Source organism: Polyodon spathula, chromosome 43 (genome assembly GCF_017654505.1).
Source record: "Polyodon spathula isolate WHYD16114869_AA chromosome 43, ASM1765450v1, whole genome shotgun sequence".
Lineage (NCBI taxonomy): Eukaryota > Metazoa > Chordata > Actinopteri > Acipenseriformes > Polyodontidae > Polyodon > Polyodon spathula.
The window spans coordinates 410,277-434,825 of record NC_054576.1 but is presented as its reverse complement, the minus strand read 5'-3'; the positions used below and the strand labels follow the sequence as shown (position 1 = coordinate 434,825).

General features: G+C 41.0%; 1 protein-coding gene across 20 annotated transcripts in view; it reads left to right on the top strand.

Annotated features, from left to right (window-relative positions):
• LOC121305398 (immunoglobulin kappa light chain-like) overlaps positions 1 to 24,549 on the top strand; it is a 322,019-nt gene that overhangs the window by 255,510 nt on the left and 41,960 nt on the right. For 2 of the 20 annotated variants that reach the window (XM_041237049.1, XM_041237050.1), the window contains exons 1-2: positions 12,540 to 12,612; positions 12,793 to 13,102. The exons of the other annotated variants lie outside the window; for them this stretch is intronic. In XM_041237049.1, coding sequence (XP_041092983.1) covers positions 12,540 to 12,612; positions 12,793 to 13,102 — 383 coding nt within the window. Of the gene's footprint in view, positions 1 to 12,539; positions 12,613 to 12,792; positions 13,103 to 24,549 lie in introns of those variants that run through there. 20 annotated transcript variants of the gene reach the window in all.

Sequence of the window (24,549 nt, the reverse complement as noted above, 5' to 3'; positions counted from 1 at the left end):
AACTTTCTTATGTTCTTATGTTCTTAATATCTCCACACTTTGGATTCATTTCCCCTTGATTCCACCCCTGGCAGTGATGGATAGAAACAGATCCTCAACTTACCATGAAACTCCTTTTGGCTTCGACCACATTTTAAAAAAAGTAAATACAGTGATGCCAGACCTGTTTTAAATGTGCGTGTGTGTGTGTGTCAGTGAGTGTGTCAGTGTGTGTGTGTGTGTGTGTGTGTTTGTGTGTGTCAGTGTGTGTGTGTCAGTGTGTGTGTGTGTCAGTGTGTGTGTGTGTGTGTGTGTGTGTTTGTGTGTGTCAGTGTGTGTGTGTCAATGTGTGTGTGTGTGTGTGGTGTCCGGGTGTGTGTGAGTATGAGTGTGTGTGTGTTGGGGTGTGTGTCTGGTCATTTATTTAACTAATTTTTATAGTGCAATTCATAAGTAAATGAAATATAAAACCAATTGAAATAAATGAATAGATTACAAACGGTATAATATTTTGTGTACCGGTATGATTGTAAAAAACAAAAAGCACAGAATTGAATAACTTTGAGAATATTGTAAAAGGTAAACGCTCTCACAAGTCTCTCTGTGATTTTGGATCTCTCATATATGTCTTTATCGAACCTCTTCACGTTCTCCGCAGTGTGTCTGTCCACCTTACCGGAGTCGGCGATGGTCACACAGCACAATGCAGATTTCTATCTGGGCTTCTATGTTCTTGTTCTTGTGGATTGATAGTGGCACTGTCACCCCCAGCAGCAGGTGTTCAATAACTCAGTTCTTGACATGATGCTAACTCTTGCCTTGCTTGCTGACGGCAGTGATGAAGGGGATGCTCCAGACACCAAAGCTTAACTTGCTGTGCTGTTTGTATTGAAACTGAAAAACACACGTCAACAAAAATGTTCAAATGACATCAGGCAGGAAACACCACTAGAAACAGCCTTAAAGTATACAATTAAAAAGATTCAAACAATAAAAAAGTGTATCGTCTATTTGTGTCTTTTTGTTGTAAATGTGTGTGTGTGTGTGTGTGAGGGCGGTCATATATTGGCCCCTCCAGGATGAAAAGTGAGGGGGCCGTGGCCCTCCTGGTGCCAGTGCTCATGACTCAATGAAACCGTCATACCCAATCCTGCCTGACACACAACACAGACTGCAAATATTTACACTGACCAAAAGAGAAAGCCAGAACAGCCTGAACAGCCAAAACATTTTATTATTGTTTATTGGTACGAGATGTTGCAATGTTGCCGGTTGTGTGCAATGAGACGTGGTTAAGGCAGGGCGCTCGAAGGGTCGTCAGTAGGGACATTGATACCTTGGAGTAGGGGGAGTGATAGACTTCTCGCCTTCATTTCCATGGTGTACTGGTTAGCACTCTGAACTCTGCATCCAGCGATCTGAGTTCAAATCTCATTAGGACCTGAGATTTTCAATTCTTTACAAAGAAAAAAAAATCTAGTGAATTCACCATCAATGTTTGTGTGTGTGATTGAACAAGTGAAATGAACGCAGATTTCCATGTCTGAGGTGTGAAATGCAGATGAAGTGAGGCACCATGTTACATCTTTCTGTGAAGCCCACTTCCAGCCCCCTTTGCATGGATGCACAACACTGAGAAGCTCCTCTGGGAGGGCCGGTATGGTTTCTTCAGCTCTGCCAGGGGAACACTTGCCTTCATACATAACAATGCAGTACTCATTTACTGCCTGTTCAATGCTTCTGAACAGATACTTTGCCATAGCTGTTGCTTGATCCACAATGCCAAACACACTGACCACTTTCCAGTCAGGATGAATTTCTTGCAGAAATAGACCTACTGTTCTGACCTCCAGTTCAGTGTTGCTAAGTGAAGTAGCATAGTCAATGCTGAGTGTGTTTGAGGTTTTCTTTGGACAGTTCTGTTCCAACCTGTTTGTCCATTCATCTTGTGCCTTCTTTACCACATGCTTTGTAATATAAATGATGCACACATTTGGGCATGCTTCTTTTACCACCTTCTTCTGCTGTGTTGACAACAGCATGCTTTTGCAGAATGCGCCTCCAAACTGCACGCTTTACTTTACCTGCAACTCCATCAACTGGCCCTTTGCTGTGTGCTGTGGCAAAAAAGCTCCAATCAGCTCGACGCAGACTACAGTGTACATTGCTCGGCATGGTAAGGGTGGACAAGATGAATCTGTTTTTAAATTGGCTAGCAGCACCATCAGAAAAGAGGTGCAAGTTAGAGATGTTGGCTGAAGTTGAGGCTTCATCAAGAATAGCCCGATTGTAGCAAACAACTGCAAATGTGTCATGTTGCCGTTCATCACTGAGCACAGCATAAGAAGCACTAACAGACTGAGCTGTGAGAACTGCTGGAAACAGAGTCCCTCCTTCTGTTATCCACTGAGCTGACATTATCTCAGCTTGCTGCTTTATAGTGAAGTGTTCTGAGAAACCTTGCTGAAGTATAGCTTCACATTCATTTCAATGCATCTTCAGTGTCCTGATTTGGTGAAGCTGCACCTTGGCAATAAAACTGTGGCTGCGCAGAATGGTGCGTTCCCACCTGTTTGCCTTCTTTACCACTGGGTTTGAGCTCCTCCTTGGCACCCTGTAATGTTGACTCAAGCAGTTCCTTTTTATTGTTAGCCATCTATTGGTAGTAGTGTACAATTGTATCTTCATTACCATTGCCTTGTATTAGCTGATTGACAGAACTATCAAGGTCTTGGCATGTGTCACACTGGCCAAGACAGCATTTCCTCTGCCAGTTGCAAAGTGACCCAAAGACCAGGAGATTTCCACTGGGGATATTCTGGCAAACTTTTTCCAAACCCTCTAGTAGCATCTCTGTGTTCTCACGGTAACGACAGACAGACAGGTTGAACGTGCACAGGGAGCAATGCTGCAAACTTTTTTGATTTTCCGATTTTTCCATCAGGATATTCATTCTTGAAGAGGCGGTGAGCTTCAAGAACCCTCATCAGGAGCACTTTTTTGTGCTTTCTTTTTTTTGTGCATCCTCACTTGTGATAGTGATGCTTTTCATCCAGGCAGCTGACGGGACACACAACATCTCATAGAATGCACAAACCTGACATTCTGTTTCACTCACTTCAGCTCTTTTTGTGGAAGTGTGCTTCTCTACCAGAGCCAAACCAAATGTAGTTGCCAGTTTCTTTACCACTACACTTTTCTTCCTGGGGCTCTTTGGAAGTGCCCGGTTTACTACACTTACTGCCTTCCCCAGTGACTGAGCTGAAAAGAGAACTTTTGACAGTGAGTTTGTCAAATGATTCTCATGAAGTTGTGATTCTGGTTCATGTCATTTTGAAAGATTTCTCCTATACTTTCTCATTGTTTCTTTGCTCTTTTCTGCTTCCCTTTTCTTCCTCCCTATACTCCACTTGCATGCTTTCTGCTGCTCTCTGTTCCTCTGTTTCATCCCTACTCTTTTCTCTTCTCACATCCTTGCATGATATCCACACATTCTTTCTGCTGCAGCTACGGGAAGCATTTTCCAAATTTAATCAAATTAAAGAAAAAAGGAGGGCTGATTCAGCCAAGTAAAACACTGAATTCAATACATCTTTTAGAGGAATTTTTCATTTTCTTTCCTTTTTTTAAATATTCACAGTAAGTTCAGACAGCTGAGCCTCTTATGGTATAATAATCTTGATCAGCGTAAACTGCACTATACTGTGAGACCACAAGAGGGAGAGAAAGAGTAATAAAATGATGCTCTTTAATCCAGAGCAGTTGTTCTTAACCTGGGGTCCTCAGAGACAGTCCAGGGGGTCCACAGGAAAAAAAACCGGAAACTTTTCACTCAACATTAGCAATGTGCAAAATCAAAATGTTTGCTGCTTGAATGGATTTGATTTCACAAAGTTTATGATGGATCTGTTAACTTGCAGTTGTGATTTTAATATTTTAGAATTAATAATTAATTATACTGTGTAACAAAGCTACATAATCACAGCTGTGGCTAAGACTAATTGTTTGAAAGAAGGGAGAAGAGAGAAATAGCTGTGTTTGTACAAACTCAACACAAAGAAAACTAGAAGCTATTTTATTATTTTTTCGTTTTGCTTGCAAGATAAACTTTGTTTTTAGATTTTCTTCCAAATGGTAAAGAAACTGCATCAGCTGAAAATGAGTTTAAACTTAAGAGCACTGCTTGGCTAGAAGTGGTTGCTGTGCCAAGGAAGACAATTTGCATAGAAAAGACACTTTGCATTGGCAGCACATGCTTCAGTGCTCTGGGAGTGTTTATAGCCCTGTGAGTTTAACACTTCATGATTGAGAGCTGCCCTTCATGGCAACAGAATCCACAACAACAATGACTTTTATCAGCATCTTCATCTGGGCACTTGTCATCTGCACTCAGGGTAAGAATCATTTAGAAAAACATGTTTTAGAAATATCTTTTTGTGGGACAATTGGTATTATATAAGTATTAAAAGTAAAACAGGCAAAGTGAATGAAATCAAATGAAAAAGTCTTGAAATGTAAACTGTTTTCATTATTTCAGTCATCTTGACTGTCATCTTCTATTTTATTATTTATTATTTTCAGAATCCAGTGGAGTCCAGGCTGACTCAGATCCAGCAGGAGATCTTACTACTGTCAGAGTTTACACTACCCCAGCAGTAGCAGAAACCTGGAGGTGTTCACACAGTGCTACACACCCGTACAAAAACCTCCCTGGATCTGGGACTGACTTCACTCTGACCATCAGTGGACTGCAGGTGAACATTGTTCATTTTCTGATACTTAAATACAAGCTGAAAATAAAGTAAACCAAACATTGCACTTCTCTCTCAGTAAATGTGTGTGTGTGTGTGTGTGTGTGTGTGTGTGTGTGTGTGTGTATATATATATATATATATATATATATATATATATATATATATATATATATATATATATTAACTTCAAATTGTATTATTGACTTTTTTCATTTTACTCTTTTAATGATTCCACTTCATCAGCAACACATTCTATATACAAATTAAATGATGTTTATTTTATAAAACAGTTGAACTGCATGCATATTGAGATTGATTTATTTATGATCCACTGGACAGCATATTAAAAAGAACTACAGCAAACAGCAAAGCCCAGTATTGCAGTGATGTGTAGTTACACTTTCTGTCTCTGTGGAGTCCAGCTGGATATTTTTCATTGTGTCAATGTGATGTGTTTTAATGTATTTTGAAAACTAATATTAATACATACATGAATAACATTAAACTTTAAATTACTGTTAAGATGAAAATCAAGACACAAATTACTGTTAATTACAATGAACAAACCATGTCTTCTTTTGAAATAGAATTTTACACTTTATTCTTAATTACTGAATAAAACATGTTAATACTATATTGATATACCTCAGATTATAACTTATGATAATAAAAAATAATGCATCTAAATTTAAATACAAATAAATAAGGAATTCATACATTTCTGAGTGAATTCTTTTGTTTTATTAAGGAGCAGCACATCAGCATTATTGAAGGCAGTTTATTCTTCATTGTCTTGCCTCCTGTGTCATCCTTGTTACCCACCTGGTCTCCTTCATTCCTTATGTGTGCAGCAGCTCCCTGGCACACATGTCTCAACACTTATGGGCCAGTTCATTGTGAACAGGCAGATTTCTAATGCCCCTCCTACCGAGCAGGAAAGCACTGAGAGGATAAACATCAAACTACAGGAAGGATAATCTAACTGTACTGTGAGTCATCCAACCCTATCAAGTGCCACCTGTCTTCACAGCTCAGATCTCATAGAACTGTCTGTGACACTTATTCAAACAGAAGTGCAGCACTTAGAACACACATACAAATAGAACTAATACACTCTTCTATTCAATTGTGAACTTCCTGTTTGATTGAATCCCTCTCTGTGTTTGTATAGCCTGGACACAGGCATCAGTGCCCTGCCAAGCTGCACACACTGCCATCATTCACACTGACCACAAGAGGGAGCCAGAGCACCACTGCTGTCCATAATGTAATAACAGTACAGTAATAAGACAATTGAAATAGGCAGCAGTTACCTCCAGCCCAGTTCTCCCATTGTTAACACAAGGCTCCTCACACTGAGACATCTAAACACTACAGTGTGGTCTGTGTCTGGAGGATGGAGCTGCTTACAGTGATGCATGCTGGGAAACACTGACTCTAATATATCAACATCTGCAACTTCCAGCCCTGCCAGTGAATATTAAAGAATGTTAAAATGTCCCTTTAGCAGGCCAGTAATTTAAACCACAGCCCAGCAGCACACTGCTCATGTAGTGAGAATGTTCAGCAGGATTCCTGCGCCTTCTTTGCTCAGGAATAATTCATTCCATCACAGATGCTCTCATCAGTAAGCAGCTTCCCTCATGCTCTGTTGGTTAGGATTCAGCGCTCTCACCTCCGCAGTCTCGGTTTGATTCCCAGTCAGGCTGGAATGCCTGTAGTGGAACTAAACTGGCTTGTAGTATTATTACTATAGCTTATGTCAAAAGTTCGATTGATGACCTTATGTATGTGCAGCACTAGCTACATGAATGCAGCATAAGTAATTTGCTGCCTGCTGCTCTTAATTGAGTATCAGAATACCTGGCCAGGTTAATTTAATTCTCAGTTCAATTGCTAAATAACTAATTTTGTTCTCATTTTTAAAGTGGGCCTTTCCGATTCCATAAGGTAAAATTAGGTGAAGCTATTTCAATTTACTGTTAAATTTTGGTAAGGGGTTTATCTCTGCACTGGACTTTCTCTCTTGTTTTAACTGAATGATCTTTTCTTTAATTGCCACATGGAAATTCTAATTAGGTTCAGGTGTTTTGCTAATTGCCTTGGCAAAGGTCTTCTTGGGCTTGACTTATCATTAATTCTAAGTATCTTAATTGGTGGCTCTTTAAATAGGACTATTACTTGCTGCTGGGGAGGGTGATTCTTTTTCGGGTGTGGTTTTTTGTGGATGCAGAGTGTTTGAAGAGGGAGTTTGCTGGTCTGTAAAGGAGAAATCAGGAAGCAATAATCTTTTGGTTGTTAGAAACAGTATTTTCTCTAATCTGCCATTTTTCCAGTTTAAATGTAACCAGTTCTCTAATCTCCTGCCAAACTGAAACTATCCACATCATTCAAACTGTTTATATGGATCCTAAGAGCAACAACAGTGACTAATCCAGTTATCATCATCACTTTTTGTCTTCTTACCTGGTTGGAAACTCCAAGCTCTACAGGACCAAGGAAGAACTGGGTGAGATCCCCTAATGGGGAGGAATCTTGTTTTTTTCTGCTGGATTATCTGGGTTGTTCTGACTGTTTTGGAGTATTATCATTTTTGTTTATTTATTGGGGCTTAACGAGCACCCGGCACAGAAGTTTCATTTTTGTTTTGTGTTAAATTTCTGTTTCAACTACATTCGCGATATGGATTGGGTAATATTTTGGGACTTTTAAAGTATTGGTGGCTGTTTCATGGACTTTCCTTCCTTTATAAGGACTGCCTGATGGACTGTGGTAAACATTTTGAATGGTTCAAATGCTGTCTGTTTAAAACTCATGTACACCAAATGTTTGATCCATCTGTCTCAAGTATAATATTCCACACATTCAATAACATCTGCTATTTGAACTCTTGTGTGGCCTTCTGGTTTAATTGTCTTCCTAGGTTCTATTTGTTTGAGCAATCCTGACTTGCCCTGCAATTTTTCTTGGTTCTGTCGCGCAATCCTACTGCTTTGGAGACTTATATTGTTCAGGGTAGTTTATTTGTATTTCAATAAAAAAAAAACCTAGTTATCAGATGTTGCTTAAGGATTGGGTTTGTAACATGTGAATATATGAATGAGGGGGTTTGGATTTTATATAGGAGTATGGATATATATATATATATATATATATATATATATATATATATATTGGACCCCTTGTATTTACCAAGTGCTTATAAACATTGAATATTTATAAATGTAAAGTTTGAAGTAAATAATGGATATAGGTTACCCAAACTTTATAAATGCTTATGTAAACTTACGGGAGGTGTATACATATTTTGCATACAGAAACAATTAGTTGAAACGGGAGAAAGTTTAACAGTACAATTTCTGAAATACTCCCTTACTGCTTTCAAAAGCTCTCCAGACAAAATGCTGGCTCTTGCATGTGATCTCTCACTGTCACTCTCTATGCTACCTCTCTCCAAGTTTAGCAAGCAAATAATTTTTAGCACTTTCTGTGACTTAAATAGGGGGGCGGATCCTTTTCTGCACAGACACATGAAGCACACTTGATGACAGTGATTTACCGTTTTGCTTGGTTCATATCCAGCAGGGGGCACTTGGCCTCTACAGACAAGGGAAATTTCTCCACTTGAATACACAGCAAACTTCAAAAAAGATTTGAGATATAAATACGTACTTAACATTTGGAAATTTAGTATTATATATATTTATATTCATATTTTATAGATATTGATGAGCTTATAGAAGGTCATTTAATTTCACAATGAGGTAGTGCTTGATCAGGACAATGACCGGCCTACGAAGAGTACCCCGCTGACCCCTTCCGGGGTCCTTGAAGCTCTAAGCTATGACGGTATGTCACATACACGCGTCGGACCAAAATATCGCAAATTTTTTTTTCTCAAAGTATTCACGCAGACTTTAAATTACAGACGGGCCCTCCAGAGATCAGATCCAGTTTGAGCTTTCAACATCCCGTTTCATACCGGAGGACTTTAAATAGCATCGCAGTGATTGGAGATACGTCCGAACGAGAGTATAAATATTAGTTTGTTTACATTAGTTATTTTTTATTTTGTTTTAACAAATATATATATATGTAATTATATTGAAGTATGTATAATTAGTTATTACTATCAATATGTATTTTTATTTATTTAATTAACAAATATAGATAATTACGTATAATTAAGTTATTTTAATTTATTTGTTATTCATTTTTAAACTTTTTCGTTCTGTTTTAGAATCTGAATACTTTGAAGACCCTGATCAACTGGAAGAGTACTTCAAGACATCTTTCAGTGACCTGCCTTTGGCCTTCGAAATGTCAAAGTATGAACAGTGTTTTTAGATTAATAAATGTTTTATCATTTATAATTTTAGGTTAATAAAACATTCATATTCAGCCATTTATAGAATTATTATTTTTAGAAAGCCCTGAAGAAACCCAAAGGAACGACGAGGCCGGTACATCCGAGGGTATACATGTAAAGGCACAATCCCCTATAGAGAACAGCAGCAAACAACCAATATCTGAAAAAAGACCTCTCAAAAGTAACTATTTTAAAATGAAGCATTTTTAAAAAAGTGTTAAATATTTCATTAAGCATCTGTTAGTGTGTTGTCATCTTTGTATATTTTGTTATTTTCATTTAGAATGACCCACAAGAACTAGTCTTATTGAGGATAGTGATTCTTTCTAAAGAGGGTATACATGTAAAGGCGCGGACCCCCATAGAGACCAACAATAAACAATCAATATCTGAAAAAGACCTCAAATAACCATTTTAAAATGAAGCATTTTTTAAAAAGAATGTTAAATATTTCATTAAGCATCTGTTAATGTATGTTGTCTCTGATTGTGTATTTTGTTATATTTTCATTTTAGAACGACACGCAAGAACTATTATAGTGGTCAACGATTCCTCTGAGGACGAAACATCCGTCATCAGGGAAATGGTGCAGCGAAATATACAAACCTTAATTACTCTGAACTCTGGGTTTTTTAAAACAGTAACTTTGTAATTGTAGAGCAATAATGGCTCCCTTTTGAGGGGGGGGGACTTGTAAGAGGAAACATTTGGAAATTAATACTGATGATGATGCTGTGACAGTTGTTCAAAAAAATAAAAAGGTTGATCCGAGTCAAACTGTCAAATTCTGTAATCGCCCCAAAATGTACAATAAATACAAGATCCCCTACACCTTGTAAGTCTCCAACCCTAGATGTAAAACAAAGCACTATTCACCCCCTAAATTTAGGAGCTTTTGAGAATTGACTATCAAACTATTAAATTATTTAAATTATAATTTGTGTAATTTACCACACATCAAGGCTCTGAACTTTATATAGACAGTCTCCCTATAAATGCCTTTAGCCCCAATATAAATGACATTAACTCAATGGCTATTAATGATGCTCAATTGACTCATATCAATTTTGACTCTTTGGATAAACTATTGCAAGAAATGACTAGAGAATACCATGTTACTACAGAGAGTGTAGATGATATGGAAAGCCAATTAGGTGGAAGCTTAAACAGCTGGGCTTGTCAGGATGTCTCTTTTAGCTCAAGTCCCAGAGGCTGATGTAATACATGATGATCAAGTGGCAGGTCTTTCTGGTTTACAGAACCCCCCCCTAGGGTTAATGATGGGGATAGAATTAGTGGGGAAGCTGTACAGATTAGACACAGACCAATGTTTAACAATATCGAATTGAAACAACCTCTTAACTTTACACACCTGTGTGATCTGGATTCCTACGCTGAGGTTTTTACAGTGTTGCATGAAACGCTGAAGAATATGTTGAGTGAGGTTTCTAGAACATTAAGACCAGCCGGCACTGTGCAACTTGAATTAAGAGCAGGATCCTTGGATATACCGGTGTATGTAAGAATGACTGGAGACAATTTAAGTCTAAATTATGTTCTCAGTCCGATTGAGACTCTCCTTCAAAGTCATAGTGAAATTTTGGCTGACTATTCTTTGTGATTGTCCAAATTAAGATGTCCTGAAGGAGGGGGATTAAGGAGAGATTTGCAGACCTTAATGAGAAGTGAGCTTATTAGAAAAAAAGCATAACATCTGATTATATGTTACAACAATGACAATCAATTATGTTTTGTTTACTGCGTTCTGAGCTTGTTATTTCCAGAATTCAGGGGGGCCTATGATATGTGTATGGATGAGGCTTTAAAACTTCAACAGTGTGTGGGGCTAAGTGAACATCAGATGGTTTCTTATGCAGACATAGATAAATTTGAACAGGCCTAGATGTTAATTGTGGTGTGGTACAGATGTCCTCAAAAGGATGTGACATCGATGCAATGGTTAATGTATGTATCTGAAACTTATCGAACCTCTTCACGTTCTCCGCAGTGTGTCTGTCCACCTTACCGGGGTCGGCGATGGTCACACAGCACAATGCAGATTTCTATCTGGGCTTCTATGTTCTTGTTCTTGTGGATTGATAGTGGCACTGTCACCCCCAGCAGCAGGTGTTCAATAACTCAGTTCTTGACATGATGCTAACTCTTGCCTTGCTTGCTGACGGCAGTGATGAAGGGGATGCTCCAGACACCAAAGCTTAACTTGCTGTGCTGTTTGTATTGAACCTGAAAAACACACATTGACAAAAATGTTCAAATGACATCAGGCAGGAAACACCACTAGAAACAGCCTTAAAGTATACAATTAAAAAGATTCAAACAATAAAAAAGTGTATCGTCTATTTGTGTCTTTTTGTTGTAAATGTGTGTGTCTGAGTGTGAGGGCGGTCATATATTGGCCCCTCCAGGATGAAAAGTGAAGGGGCCGTGGCCCTCCTTGTGCCAGTGCTCATGACTCAATGAAACCGTCATACCCAATCCTGCCTGACACACAACACAGTCTGCAAATATTTACACTGACCAAAAGAGAAAGCCAGAACAGCCCTCCTTTTTATAATGTAATAACACAGTAATAAGTCAGGTTATTACAGCAGAACCCCAGGCTGACAGGAATCCCAGTGCCATCATATTTCTCTGCCATTCTGACCCTCCCCATCCCAAAGGTGCCAGTGGGGCAGTAGTGCTGCCCTCAGTGCCAGTGAGAGCTCTTCAGTAAAACTAGAAGGAACAGTTTGGACTCAAGACACAGTGTCTTCTACTGTCCCTGACGTCTTTCTGATGCAGTTGTGTGTAGATCAACACAGAGCGAAACAAGGACTGTCAATCTCTACTACAGCAGGCTTAGTGTCTTCTAGTGTCACTGAAGCCAATGAGAACTCCAGTGCACTTCAATCATGATGGGTTGCTGTTTAATAAGCAGTACTGCTGCATTACACTTTAATGGGTGCATTAAGGACTGTGCTAATCAGCTTTTAATGCTACTCTTGATAGCTGGGCTCTATTGTATAGTCCCACTGTCCTGGGACTGTTAATGCCAGGACAGTTACTAATCTTGCTCTGTCTGAACACACATTGCCAAGTAATGCTTTAAACAAACACTCCACACTTGACTCCATTCCAGCTGTGTTGAGTGGAATAAGGGCTCAGCTGATTGGCTCTCCTCATATGCTCTTATTAAAGTTGTTCTTTGTCTAGTCCTGCTGTCCTGGGAGTGTTCATGCTAAACTGCTAATCTTGCTCTGTCAGAACACACAGCACCAAGCCTGTGTTTACACCACTGCTTGGATACAAGTGGCTGCTGTGCCAAGGAAGACAATTTGCATAGAAAAGACACTTTGCATTGGCAGCACATGCTTCAGTGCTCTGGGAGTGTTTATAGCCCTGTGAGTTTAACACTTCATGATTGAGAGCTGCCCTTCATGGCAACAGAATCCACAACAACAATGACTTTTATCAGCATCTTCATCTGGGCACTTGTCATCTGCACTCAGGGTAAGAATCATTTAGAAAAAACTTTTTACAAAAATAAACTTTCTGGGATAATTCTTACATAAGTATTAAAAGAAAAACAAGTGAACTGAAAAAAATTAAAAGGCTTGGAATTTAATGTTATTTAATGATTTAATTCAATGATTTATTATAATTTTCTATTTTATTATTTATTATTTTCAGAATCCAGTGGACAGTATACTGTGACTCAGACTCCAGCAGTGAAATCTGTTCTCCCAGGAGACACAGTCGCTCTGAGCTGTAAAGTCAGCAGCGCAGTGTACAGTAACTACCTAGCCTGGTACCAACAGAAACCTGGAGAAGCTCCCAAACTCCTGATCTATTGTGCAAGTACCCTTCAGTCTGGGATCCCAACTCGTTTCAGTGGCAGTGGATCTGGGACTGACTTCACTCTGACCATCAGTGGAGTCCAGGCTGAAGATGCAGGAGATTACTACTGTCAGAGTTTACACATCCCCAGCAGTAGGGATGTGTTCACACAGTGCTACACACCCGTACAAAAACCTCCCTCAGCTGGACTGCACAGCGACTGCACTGCTGCAGCTGGGACCTACTGCAGGTGCTGAGGGTGAAGGCAATGAAACGGGACACGGCCTGTGGAGGAGCTCAACTGCACACAAACACACTGAGCTCAATAACAAGGGCTCCAAATAAAAGACAAGATGAATCTGGTAAATATCTTGATTATTCATGTATTCTAATACATTGCAGAGGCTGAAGGGCTGTCATTGGATTTATATTTACTAATTTAGTTTCAAATGAAAATGAAAATAGAATTATTGATTACTCCTCAGTAAGGAAAAGATAAAGGCACTGAAACTAAAATACAAAGTGGAAACAAAAAAAAAGTCAAACACTGTATTTCCCTTAAAGGAAATGAATAAATAAATACTGCAGAGAATTTGACTAGATCTGATTGTGCTCTCATCCCACTACAGGTAAACGTTTCCACATTCAATCTCGTATTACATGCTCCAGTACTAATGTGCTTTATTTGTTGTCATACCTATGTGGTAAAGGATATGTGGGGAAAACTTTGACAATTCAAAATCCATCTAAGTGAGCACAAGAGTGCAATGAGACAAAGAAATGAAACTTCACCTGTTGCAAAACATTTCATGGAGAGAAACCATAACGTACCTGCTTTCAGATGGATTGGCATTGAAAAAGTGATTCTGAATCATAGAGGTGGAGACCTGCATACACAATGACTTCAATGGGAGTCTTTTTGGACACACCCCCTGAATACACTGTCACCATTTGGGATGAGCGAGGAACTGGATTTGGTAGCTCTTTATCATTTAGAATTTGGCCTCCTTTATAATGTGGTTGTTTTTCTCATTAATGTGATATTTTGTTCAGTTGTTTCTAATCTATGTAATTAATAGTGATGCATTTCCAATGAGTTCTTGATAACCAATGAAAGGTGATTCATGCTTTGTTTAATACAGTATTGATGGCAGTGTTGTTGTAGATGTTACTGGTATATTTTTATTATAAGTTGATAATTAAATGGTTCTGAGTTACTGTTTCAATGAGATTGGCAATCTGTCTATTGATTCAATGCAAGTGTGTTCTTTGAATTGATGAATGGAAATGAGAAAAATGCTGTAACAAAAGCTGTATTATTTTTTAATAAATTTAATCGTCACCAGTTATTATTTTTTATTATTTTTCTCCCCAATTTGGTCGTGTCCAATTATTTTATTTTTTTTGGGCTCAGCTCACCGCTACCACCCCTGCTCTGACTCAGGAGGGGTGAAGATGAACACACTCTGTCCTCTGAAGCGTGTGCCATCAGCCTGTATCTTTACACACTGCAGACTCACCATGCTGCCACCCAGAGCTACAGCGTCGGAGGACAACGCAGCCCTGGGCAGCTTACAGGCAAGCCTGCAGGCGCCCGGCCAGACCACAGGGGTCGCTGGTGCACTGCGAGCCGAGGACACCCTGGCCAACCTAGCCCTCCCTCCCTCTGGGCGGCTTGCTGGGCAAATTATGTGCCACCCCCTGGGAATGCCCGGTCACGGTCGGCAGTGACATAGCCTGGACTGGAACTTGCGATCTCCAGGCTATAGGGCACATCCGCGCAGAGCGCCTTTACCGGATGCACCACTCGGAGCCCAAAACAAAAGCTGTATTGAATTGATTAATAAAATAATGAATTTATAGACTGATCCTTTATTGAAGTTTTTTTGTTACTTTGTTTGCTCAAACGCAACCACCATGTGGCCAGAACATGCTGGTTGTTTGTGATGTGTCGGGATCTGTTTTACTCTTTGACCTTTTTAATAAATAATTAAATACACGAAAGAATAAAAGTTTTTTATTCACTTGGAGTGCAGACTATTTTGTTATAAATGTAACTGTATTAATATTGAGATTTATTTCTATTTATTTATGATCCACTAGACAACATATTAAACAAGAAGAACAGTAAAGCCTGAAGCACAATATTGCAGAGATGTGTATTATATACACTTTCAGCATGATTTACAAAAGGGGCAAACTAATAATTAAATTGCAAAGTGATTTCAATGTTTCCAAATCTCTTTATTTAGATGTGTTGAAGGTTCACTAAGTGTTTACACGACTCGTTTAATAGAAACCCATTGAAAGCCATAAACTCAGTGACCCACATCAGCTTTTGGAAATCACTGCGTGAGCTAGTTCTTATTTTGCCTCTTTTAAAATCAGGCTGTTTGTGTCTGTGTGGAGTCTGCCTTTATATTTTTGACTGTGCAAAGCCACAGGACTTGTGTGAGCGGGGCCTCCGTTTAGAGGAGTAGCGCACGCCGCCTTCACTGGAACTTTTATTTGTAGTTTCTGGATGTTTTGCTTTGCTTTTTGTACACTGGGCCGTATGTCCTCCATGAGTTCCCATAGCTGGTAGCGTCACGTGAGTGTGTGTGTGAATAAATCCTGAGTGCCTGTGTCTCTGTGCCTCCCTCTCTGCCTCTCACCTGCCTGCCTGCCTGCCTCAACCGCTGGGAAACACACACTTCAAACACACTGGACTGAGAGAACTGACTTTTTATCTTGCTTGAAATAAAATGAAAGGAAAGTACTTCTGATTGTGCAACCATTCTTTCAATTCAATTGTATATATTAACATGGTCTGCACCTCAAATAGATGGAAGATTGAGTGTGTGAGTCTTCTTTATCTAACTCAGGTTATAACTTATAAGAATAAAGATAAAGTTATCTCAATTTAATACACATTTTTTTAAATGAGGAATTTGTATATTCCTGAGTGAATTCATATGTTTTATTAAGGCGCAGCACATCAGCATTGTTGAAGGCAGTTTATTCTTCATTGTCTTGCCTCCTGTGTCATCCTTGTTACCCACCTGGTCTCCTTCATTCCTTATGTGTGCAGCAGCTCCCTGGCACACATGTCTCAACACTTATGGGCCAGTTCATTGTGAACAGGCAGATTTCTAATGCCCCTCCTAGAGAGCAGGAAAGCACTGAGAGGCTAAACATCAAACTACAGGAAGGATAATCTAACTGTACTGTGAGTCACCCAACCCTATCAAGTCCCACCTGTGTTCACAGCTCAGATCTCCTAGAACTGTCTGTGACACTCATTGGAACAGAAGTGCAGCGCTTAGAACACATATACAAATAATATATCTAATCCACTCTTCTATTAAACTGTGAACTTAGTGTTTGATTGAATCCCTCTCTGTGTTTGTATAGCCTGGAAACAGGCATCAGTGCCCTGCCAAGCTGCACACACTGCCATCATTCACACTGACCACAAGAGGGAGCCAGAGCAACACTGCTGTCCATAATGTAATAAAAGTACAGTAATAAGACAATTGAAATAGGCAGCAGTTACCTCCCCAGTCATCCCAGTTCTCCCATTGTTAACACAAGGCTCCTCACACCCAGTCATCTAAACACTACAGTGTGGTCTGTGTCTGGAGGAAGGAGCTGCTCACAGTGATGCATGCTGGGAAACATTGATTCTAATATCTCAACATCTGCAACTTCCACCCCTGCCAGTGAATATTAAAGAATGTTAAAATGTCCCTTTAGCAGGCCAGCATTTTAAACACAATGATTCTCCCCTTGCTGTCCTCTCTGAGAGTTGCTGTAAGCTGTCTGTCCCACACCCCAGTTATTCCTGCAGACTCACATCAGTGTGTGTCAGCACAGAGGTTACAGCATGTCATTCCACCAGCAATGGAAGGGATTTCTATTGCAATTCTTCAGCCCAGCAGCACAGACTGCACTACACACTGTGACCACAAGAGGGAGAGAGAGAGTAATTCCACAGCCCAGCAGCACACCTCAAATGTAGTGAAAATGTTCAGCATGATTTCTATGCCTTCTTTGCTCAGGAATAATTAATTCCACCCCAGATGCTCTCATCAGTAAGCAGCTTCCCTGGTGCTCTGGTGGTTAGAATTCGGCGCTCTCACCTCTGCAGTCTCAGTTCGATTTCCAGTCAGGTTGGAATGCCTGTAGTGAAACTAAACTGTCTCATGAAATGTCTTTAGGCTTGTCTATGCATCGCTCCAAAATTAAGTACAGCATAATTTTGCAAAATAAACCAACATCTTTCAAAATACACATTAATAATAATAAACTTTATTTTATATAACGCCATTAAATGCATTCTTCTCAGAGCGCTTAACAAAAGAAAATACATCAAATCATCAAAACACAGAACCCAAACACAGAAATACAGAATCATAAGAAAGCCTTTCTAAAAAAGTAAGTCTTAAGACTCGATTTAAAAACCCTCAAAATAGCAGAGTCCCTAATCTCTGTAGGAAGAGAGTTCCACAGTTTCAGGGCATAGAAGCTGAATGCCCTGTCGCCCATAGAGCGTAGGCGAGCACAAGGGACACTCAGCAATCTAAGATCATGTGAGTGGAGGTTGCAGGTAGGAGTATAAAATGATAAAAGATCAGATCAATAAAGAGGGGCCAGCCCATGAAGAGACTTAGAGGTAAGTAGTAGAATTTTAAAATCGACTCGGAACCGAACAGGCAGCCAGTGCAGGCCTCTAGAACAGGAGTGATGTGATCTCAGGTGCAAGACCTGGACACAATTCTGACTGCAGAGTTCTGGACATATTGCAATCTGGCAAGGTGCAATTTGAGACACTAGCAAACAATGTGTTACAGTAGCCAATCCTGGAGAACACAAATGCATGGACTAATTTTTCAGCCGCAGATTGCGAAAGCATAGGTCGCAGCCTAGCTATATTTCTGAGGTGGATAAAAGAAACCTTGACAGTGTTCAGTACACGCGGTTCAAAAGTTAACCCAGGATCAAACATCACTCTCAGAGTTTCCATTTTTGAAGTAAACTCAAGCATGGTGCCATCAACAGATAGATTTAAGGCACTAGTTTTACCGAGCTGGCAAGAAGTGCCTAGCAGCATTACCTCACAGTCTAGGTGTACAAAATGATGTGCCATCCAATATTTTATATAAGAGATACAAGCTGTAAGAACAGAGGCAGCAGCAGCAATGTTGGGTTTAGAATGAATATAGATTTGGGTTCATCAGCATAACAATGATAATTCAAACCATGTGATCTAAGAATGTGGCCTCGAGGTAACATTTACATGCAAAATAAAAGGGGGCCCAAAACAGAGCCTTGAGGAACACCAGATGCAACTGACCCGACTACGGAACTAAACCCGCCCAGGGATATGAACTGCTGACGTCCTGATAGATATGAGCTAAACCATTTAAGAGCAGTGTCAGAGAGACCAAATAAACACTCTCATCTGTCTAGTAGGATCTCATGATTTACAGAGTCAAATATCGCACTAAGATCCAGCAGAATTAAAACTGATATAGCATCTGAGTCTGAGCCATTAAGAGATCATTGTGACTTTAACAAGAGCAGTCTCAGCACTGTGAAGATCTCGAAAACCAGATTGAAGAGGTTCATAAAGCTTGTTAGCAGTAAGATAACAACTGAATTGTTCACTGACAGCAAGTTCAAGTAGTTTAGCTAGAAAGGGCAGATTAGAAACGGGCCTAATTATTAAAATTATCCAAGGCCAAACTGGGTTTTTTAGGCACAGGATTGACTGTTGCAGTTTTAAGCGCTACTGGTACCAGAACAGAAAAGAATCATTAATGACATTTAACAGCAAGGGACAAAGTAAAACAAACCAGGACAGAAAGCGCTCAGAGGGAACAGGATCCAGCAGACAGGAAGGAGCTTTCACTTGTGAGGCAATACCTGTGAGAGACTCAGGTGTAAGCGGTGTATAACAGGAGAGAGAGGATCCAGCAAAGTCACACACAATAAGGGACTGTGCAGGAGGAGTCAGCAAGGAACTTTTAATAAGTAAATGGATATTGTCAATTTTAGACTGGAAACATTGTTAAAAACAATTGCAGAGCTGCCGTGAAGACGGTAATGTTTGAGGATGGCAGTCAGGCTTCAGCACTCGATCAATAGTAGCAAACAAGGGCCAATTAAACCAACATCTTTCAAAATCTGCATTTCACGCCCTAGACATCAGAATCTGCATTCACTTTAGATTCATTGCTTTTTTAAAAACCTCCTCCTTGGTAGAACCACCACCACTAGGGTAAGGCTCTGTGGTGCAAAGGACAGGGCATTGGACTTCTATTCAAGCACTGAGAGGGGATTCAGAGGCTGTGGGTTTGAGAGGGGATTCAGAGGCTGTGGGTTCAAGTCCCAGCAGAGTTGATTTTTTTTTTTATTTGGGGGGGTTAGCTGTAACAGTTTAAACCATTCGTTATTGTAAAGTAAAAGCTGTGTAAAGTGTTTTGTAAGAGAGATGTAAAAGAAGCAGGTTCACTGCGAGCTGAACTCAGGTTACTGGATTCAGAGTCCAGAGTACTAACCATTACACCATGGAACCACCCATACAGGTCCCTCATTGCAGGGACTCTCACCATGGAACCACCCATACAGGTCCTCATTGCAGGGACTCTCACCATGGAACCACCCATACAGGTCCTCATTGCAGGGACTCTCACCATGGAACCACCCATACAGGTCCTCATTGCAGGGACTCTCACCATGGAACCACCCATACAGGATCCTCATTGCAGGGACTCTCACCATGGAACCACCCATACAGGTTCCTCATTGCAGGGACTCTCACCATGGAACCACCCATACAGGATCCTCATTGCAGGGACTCTCACCATGGAACCACCCATACAGGTCCTCATTGCAGGGACTCTCACCATGGAACCACCCATACAGGTCCTCATTGCAGGGGTCCTCTCACCATGGAACCACCCATACAGGTCCTCATTGCAGGGACTCTCACCATGGAACCACCCATACAGGGTCCTCATTGCAGGGACTCTCACCATGGAACCACCCATACAGGTCCTCATTGCAGGGACTCTCACCATGGAACCACCCATACAGGTCCTCATTGCAGGGACTCTCACCATGGAACCACCCATACAGGTCCTCATTGCAGGGACTCTCACCATGGAACCACCCATACAGGTCCTCATTGCAGGGACTCTCACCATGGAACCACCCATACAGGTCCTCATTGCAGGGACTCTCACCATGGAACCACCCATACAGGTCCTCATTGCAGGGACTCTCACCATGGAACCACCCATACAGGTCCTCATTGCAGGGACTCTCACCATGGAACCACCCCAGGTCCTCATACAGGTCCTCATTGCAGGGACTCTCACCATGGAACCACCCATACAGGTCCTCATTGCAGGGACTCTCACCATGGAACCACCCATACAGGTCCTCATTGCAGGGACTCTCACCATGGAACCACCCATACAGGTCCTCATTGCAGGGACTCTCACCATGGAACCACCCATACAGGTCCTCATTGCAGGGACTCTCACCATGGAACCACCCATACAGGTCCTCATTGCAGGGACTCTCACCATGGAACCACCCATACAGGTCCTCATTGCAGGGACTCTCACCATGGAACCACCCATACAGGTCCTCATTGCAGGGACTCTCACCATGGAACCACCCATACAGGTCCTCATTGCAGGGACTCTCACCATGGAACCACCCATACAGGTCCTCATTGCAGGGACTCTCACCATGGAACCACCCATACAGGTCCTCATTGCAGGGACTCTCACCATGGAACCACCCATACAGGTCCTCATTGCAGGGACTCTCACCATGGAACCACCCATACAGGTCCTCATTGCAGGGACTCTCACCATGGAACCACCCATACAGGTCCTCATTGCAGGGACTCTCACCATGGAACCACCCATACAGGTCCTCATTGCAGGGACTCTCACCATGGAACCACCCATACAGGTCCTCATTGCAGGGACTCTCACCATGGAACCACCCATACAGGGTCCTCATTGCAGGGACTCTCACCATGGAACCACCCATACAGGTCCTCATTGCAGGGACTCTCACCATGGAACCACCCATACAGGTCCTCATTGCAGGGACTCTCACCATGGAACCACCCATACAGGTCCTCATTGCAGGGACTCTCACCATGGAACCACCCATACAGGTCCTCATTGCAGGGACTCTCACCATGGAACCACCCATACAGGTCCTCATTGCAGGGACTCTCACCATGGAACCACCCATACAGGTCCTCATTGCAGGGACTCTCACCATGGAACCACCCATACAGGTCCTCATTGCAGGGACTCTCACCATGGAACCACCCATACAGGTCCTCATTGCAGGGACTCTCACCATGGAACCACCCATACAGGTCCTCATTGCAGGGACTCTCACCATGGAACCACCCATACAGGTCCTCATTGCAGGGACTCTCACCATGGAACCACCCATACAGGTCCTCATTGCAGGGACTCTCACCATGGAACCACCCATACAGGTCCTCATTGCAGGGACTCTCACCATGGAACCACCCATACAGGTCCTCATTGCAGGGACTCTCACCATGGAACCACCCATACAGGTCCTCATTGCAGGGACTCTCACCATGGAACCACCCATACAGGTCCTCATTGCAGGGACTCTCACCATGGAACCACCCATACAGGTCCTCATTGCAGGGACTCTCACCATGGAACCACCCATACAGGTCCTCATTGCAGGGACTCTCACCATGGAACCACCCATACAGGTCCTCATTGCAGGGACTCTCACCATGGAACCACCCATACAGGTCCTCATTGCAGGGACTCTCACCATGGAACCACCCATACAGGTCCTCATTGCAGGGACTCTCACCATGGAACCACCCATACAGGTCCTCATTGCAGGGACTCTCACCATGGAACCACCCATACAGGTCCTCATTGCAGGGACTCTCACCATGGAACCACCCATACAGGTCCTCATTGCAGGGACTCTCACCATGGAACCACCCATACAGGTCCTCATTGCAGGGACTCTCACCATGGAACCACCCATACAGGTCCTCATTGCAGGGACTCTCACCATGGAAACACCCATACAGGTCCTCATTGCAGGGAGGCTCATCAAGTCAGCTTTTATTTGAAATGGTTTCAATGTGTTTATTATCTCTGGAGCTATTCTCCTGTGTGACAGGTGCTCTTTGTTTCATTTTTCAGAAAAAGTCCCTTGCGAGACACTGTCAATACGCCTTTTAGAATTTTGAACTCTTTGAATTAGGTCGCCACGTAGTCTTCTTTGTTCAAGACTGAACAGATTCAATTCTTTTAGCCTGTCTGCATATGACATGCCTTTTAAACCCGGAATAATTCTGGTCGCTCTTCTTTGCACTCTTTCTAGAGCAGCAATATCTTTTTTATAGCGAGTGACCAGAACTGAACACAATATTCAAGATGAGGTCTTACTAATGCATTGTACAGTTTTAACATTACTTCCCTTGATTTAAATTCAACACTTTTCACAATGTATCCGAGCATCCTGTTTTTTTTTATAGCTTCCCCACATTGTCTAGATGAAGACATTTCTGAGTCAACAAAAACTCCTAGGTCTTTTTCATAGATTCCTTCTCCAATTTCAATATCTCCCATATGATATTTATAATGTACATTTTTATTTCCTGCGTGCAGTACCTTACACTTTTCTCTATTAAATGTCATTTGCCATGTGTCTGCCCAGTTCTGAATCTTGTCTAGATCATTTTGAATGACCTTTGCTGCTACAACAGTGTTTGCCACTCCTCCTACTTTTGTGTCGTCTGCAAATTTAACAAGTTTGCTTACTATACCAGAATCTAAATCACTAATGTAGATTAGGAATAGCAGAGGACCTAATACTGATCCCTGTGGTACACCGTTGGTTACCACACTCCATTCTGAGGTTTTTCCTCTAATCAGTACTTTCTGTTTTCTACATGTTAACCACTCCCTAATCCATGTACATGTGTTTCCTTGAATCCCAACTGCGTTCAGTTTGAGAATTAATCTTTTGTGCGGGACTTTGTCAAAAGCTTTCTGGAAATCTAAATAAATTTCCTGTCGTGCAGTACCTTACACTTTTCTCTATTAAATGTCATTTGCCATGTGTCTGCCCAAAAAATCTTGTCTAGTTCATTTTGAATGATCCTTTGCTGCTGCAACAGTGTTTGCCACTCCTCCTTTTTTTTGTGTCGTCTGCAAATTTAACATTTTTTGCTTACTATACCAGAATCTAAATCATTAATGTAGATTAGGAATAGCAGAGGACCTAATATTGATCCCTGTGGTACACCCCTGGTTACCACACTCCATTTGTGACCCCTTTCCTCTAATCTCCCTTTTCTAAAACCATGTTGACTGTCTCCCAGGACCCTGTTACCATATAGGTAATTTTCCATTTTGGATCTTATTATAGTTTCCATAAGTTTGCATATAATAGAAGTCAGGCTTACTGGTCTGTAGTTACCTGGTTCAGTTTTGTTTCCCTTTTTGTGGATCGGTATTACGTTTGCAATTTTCCAGTCTGTCGGTACCACCCCTGTGTCAAGAGACTGCTGCATGATCTTGGTTAGCGGTTTGTAAATTACTTCTTTCATTTCTTTGAGTACTACTGGGAGGATCTCATCCGGCCCAGGGGATTTGTTTATTTTAAGAGCTCCTAGTCCCTTTAACACTTCTGCCTCAGTTATGCTAAAGTTATTTAAAACTGGATAGGAACTGGATGACATGTGGGGCATGTTGTCAGTATCTTCCTTTGTAAAAACTTGTGAAAAGTAATCATTTAACATATTTGCTATTTTTTTTTTCTTCATCTACGATTTTGCCATTTGTATCTCTTAAACATTTAATCTCCTCTTTGAATGTTCTCTTGCTGTTGTAATATTGGAAAAACATTTTGGAATTGGTTTTAGCTCCCTTAGCAATGTTCATTTCTATTTCTCTCTTGGCCTTTCTAACTTCCTTTTTGACTTGCGTTTGCAGTTCTGTGTACTCTTTCTGCGTACTTTCTTTTTGGTCCTTTTTTAATGCTCTGTAAAGTGCCTTTTTTCGCTGAATATTTTTTTTAATTGATCTATTAAACCATTTTGGCAATTTAGTTTTACATTTAGATTTGTCTACTTTAGGGATGTAATTGTTTTGCGCCTCTAGTACTACATTTTTGAAGAACAACCATCCTTCTTCTGTGGGTGTTTTCTCTATTTTACTCCAATCTACTTCTGTTAGTCTCTGTTTCATACCTTCATAGTTTGCTTTTCTAAAATTGTAAACCTTAGCTTTAGTCATTACTTTTGGGGTTTTAAAAAACACTTCAAATGAGACCATGTTGTGGTCTGAGTTTGCCAGTGGTTCTCTGACCTCTGTTTTAGTTATTCTATCTTCGTTATTTGAAAAGACTAAATCAAGGCATGCCTCCCCTCTAGTGGGTGCCTTGACAAATTGTGTTAGGAAGCAGTCATTTGTCATTTCCACCATTTCTATTTCATCCTTCGTGCTACCCACCGGGTTTTCCCATTTTATTTGGGGGAAGTTGAAATCCCCCATTAGTATGGCTTCTCCTTTGCTACACGCATTT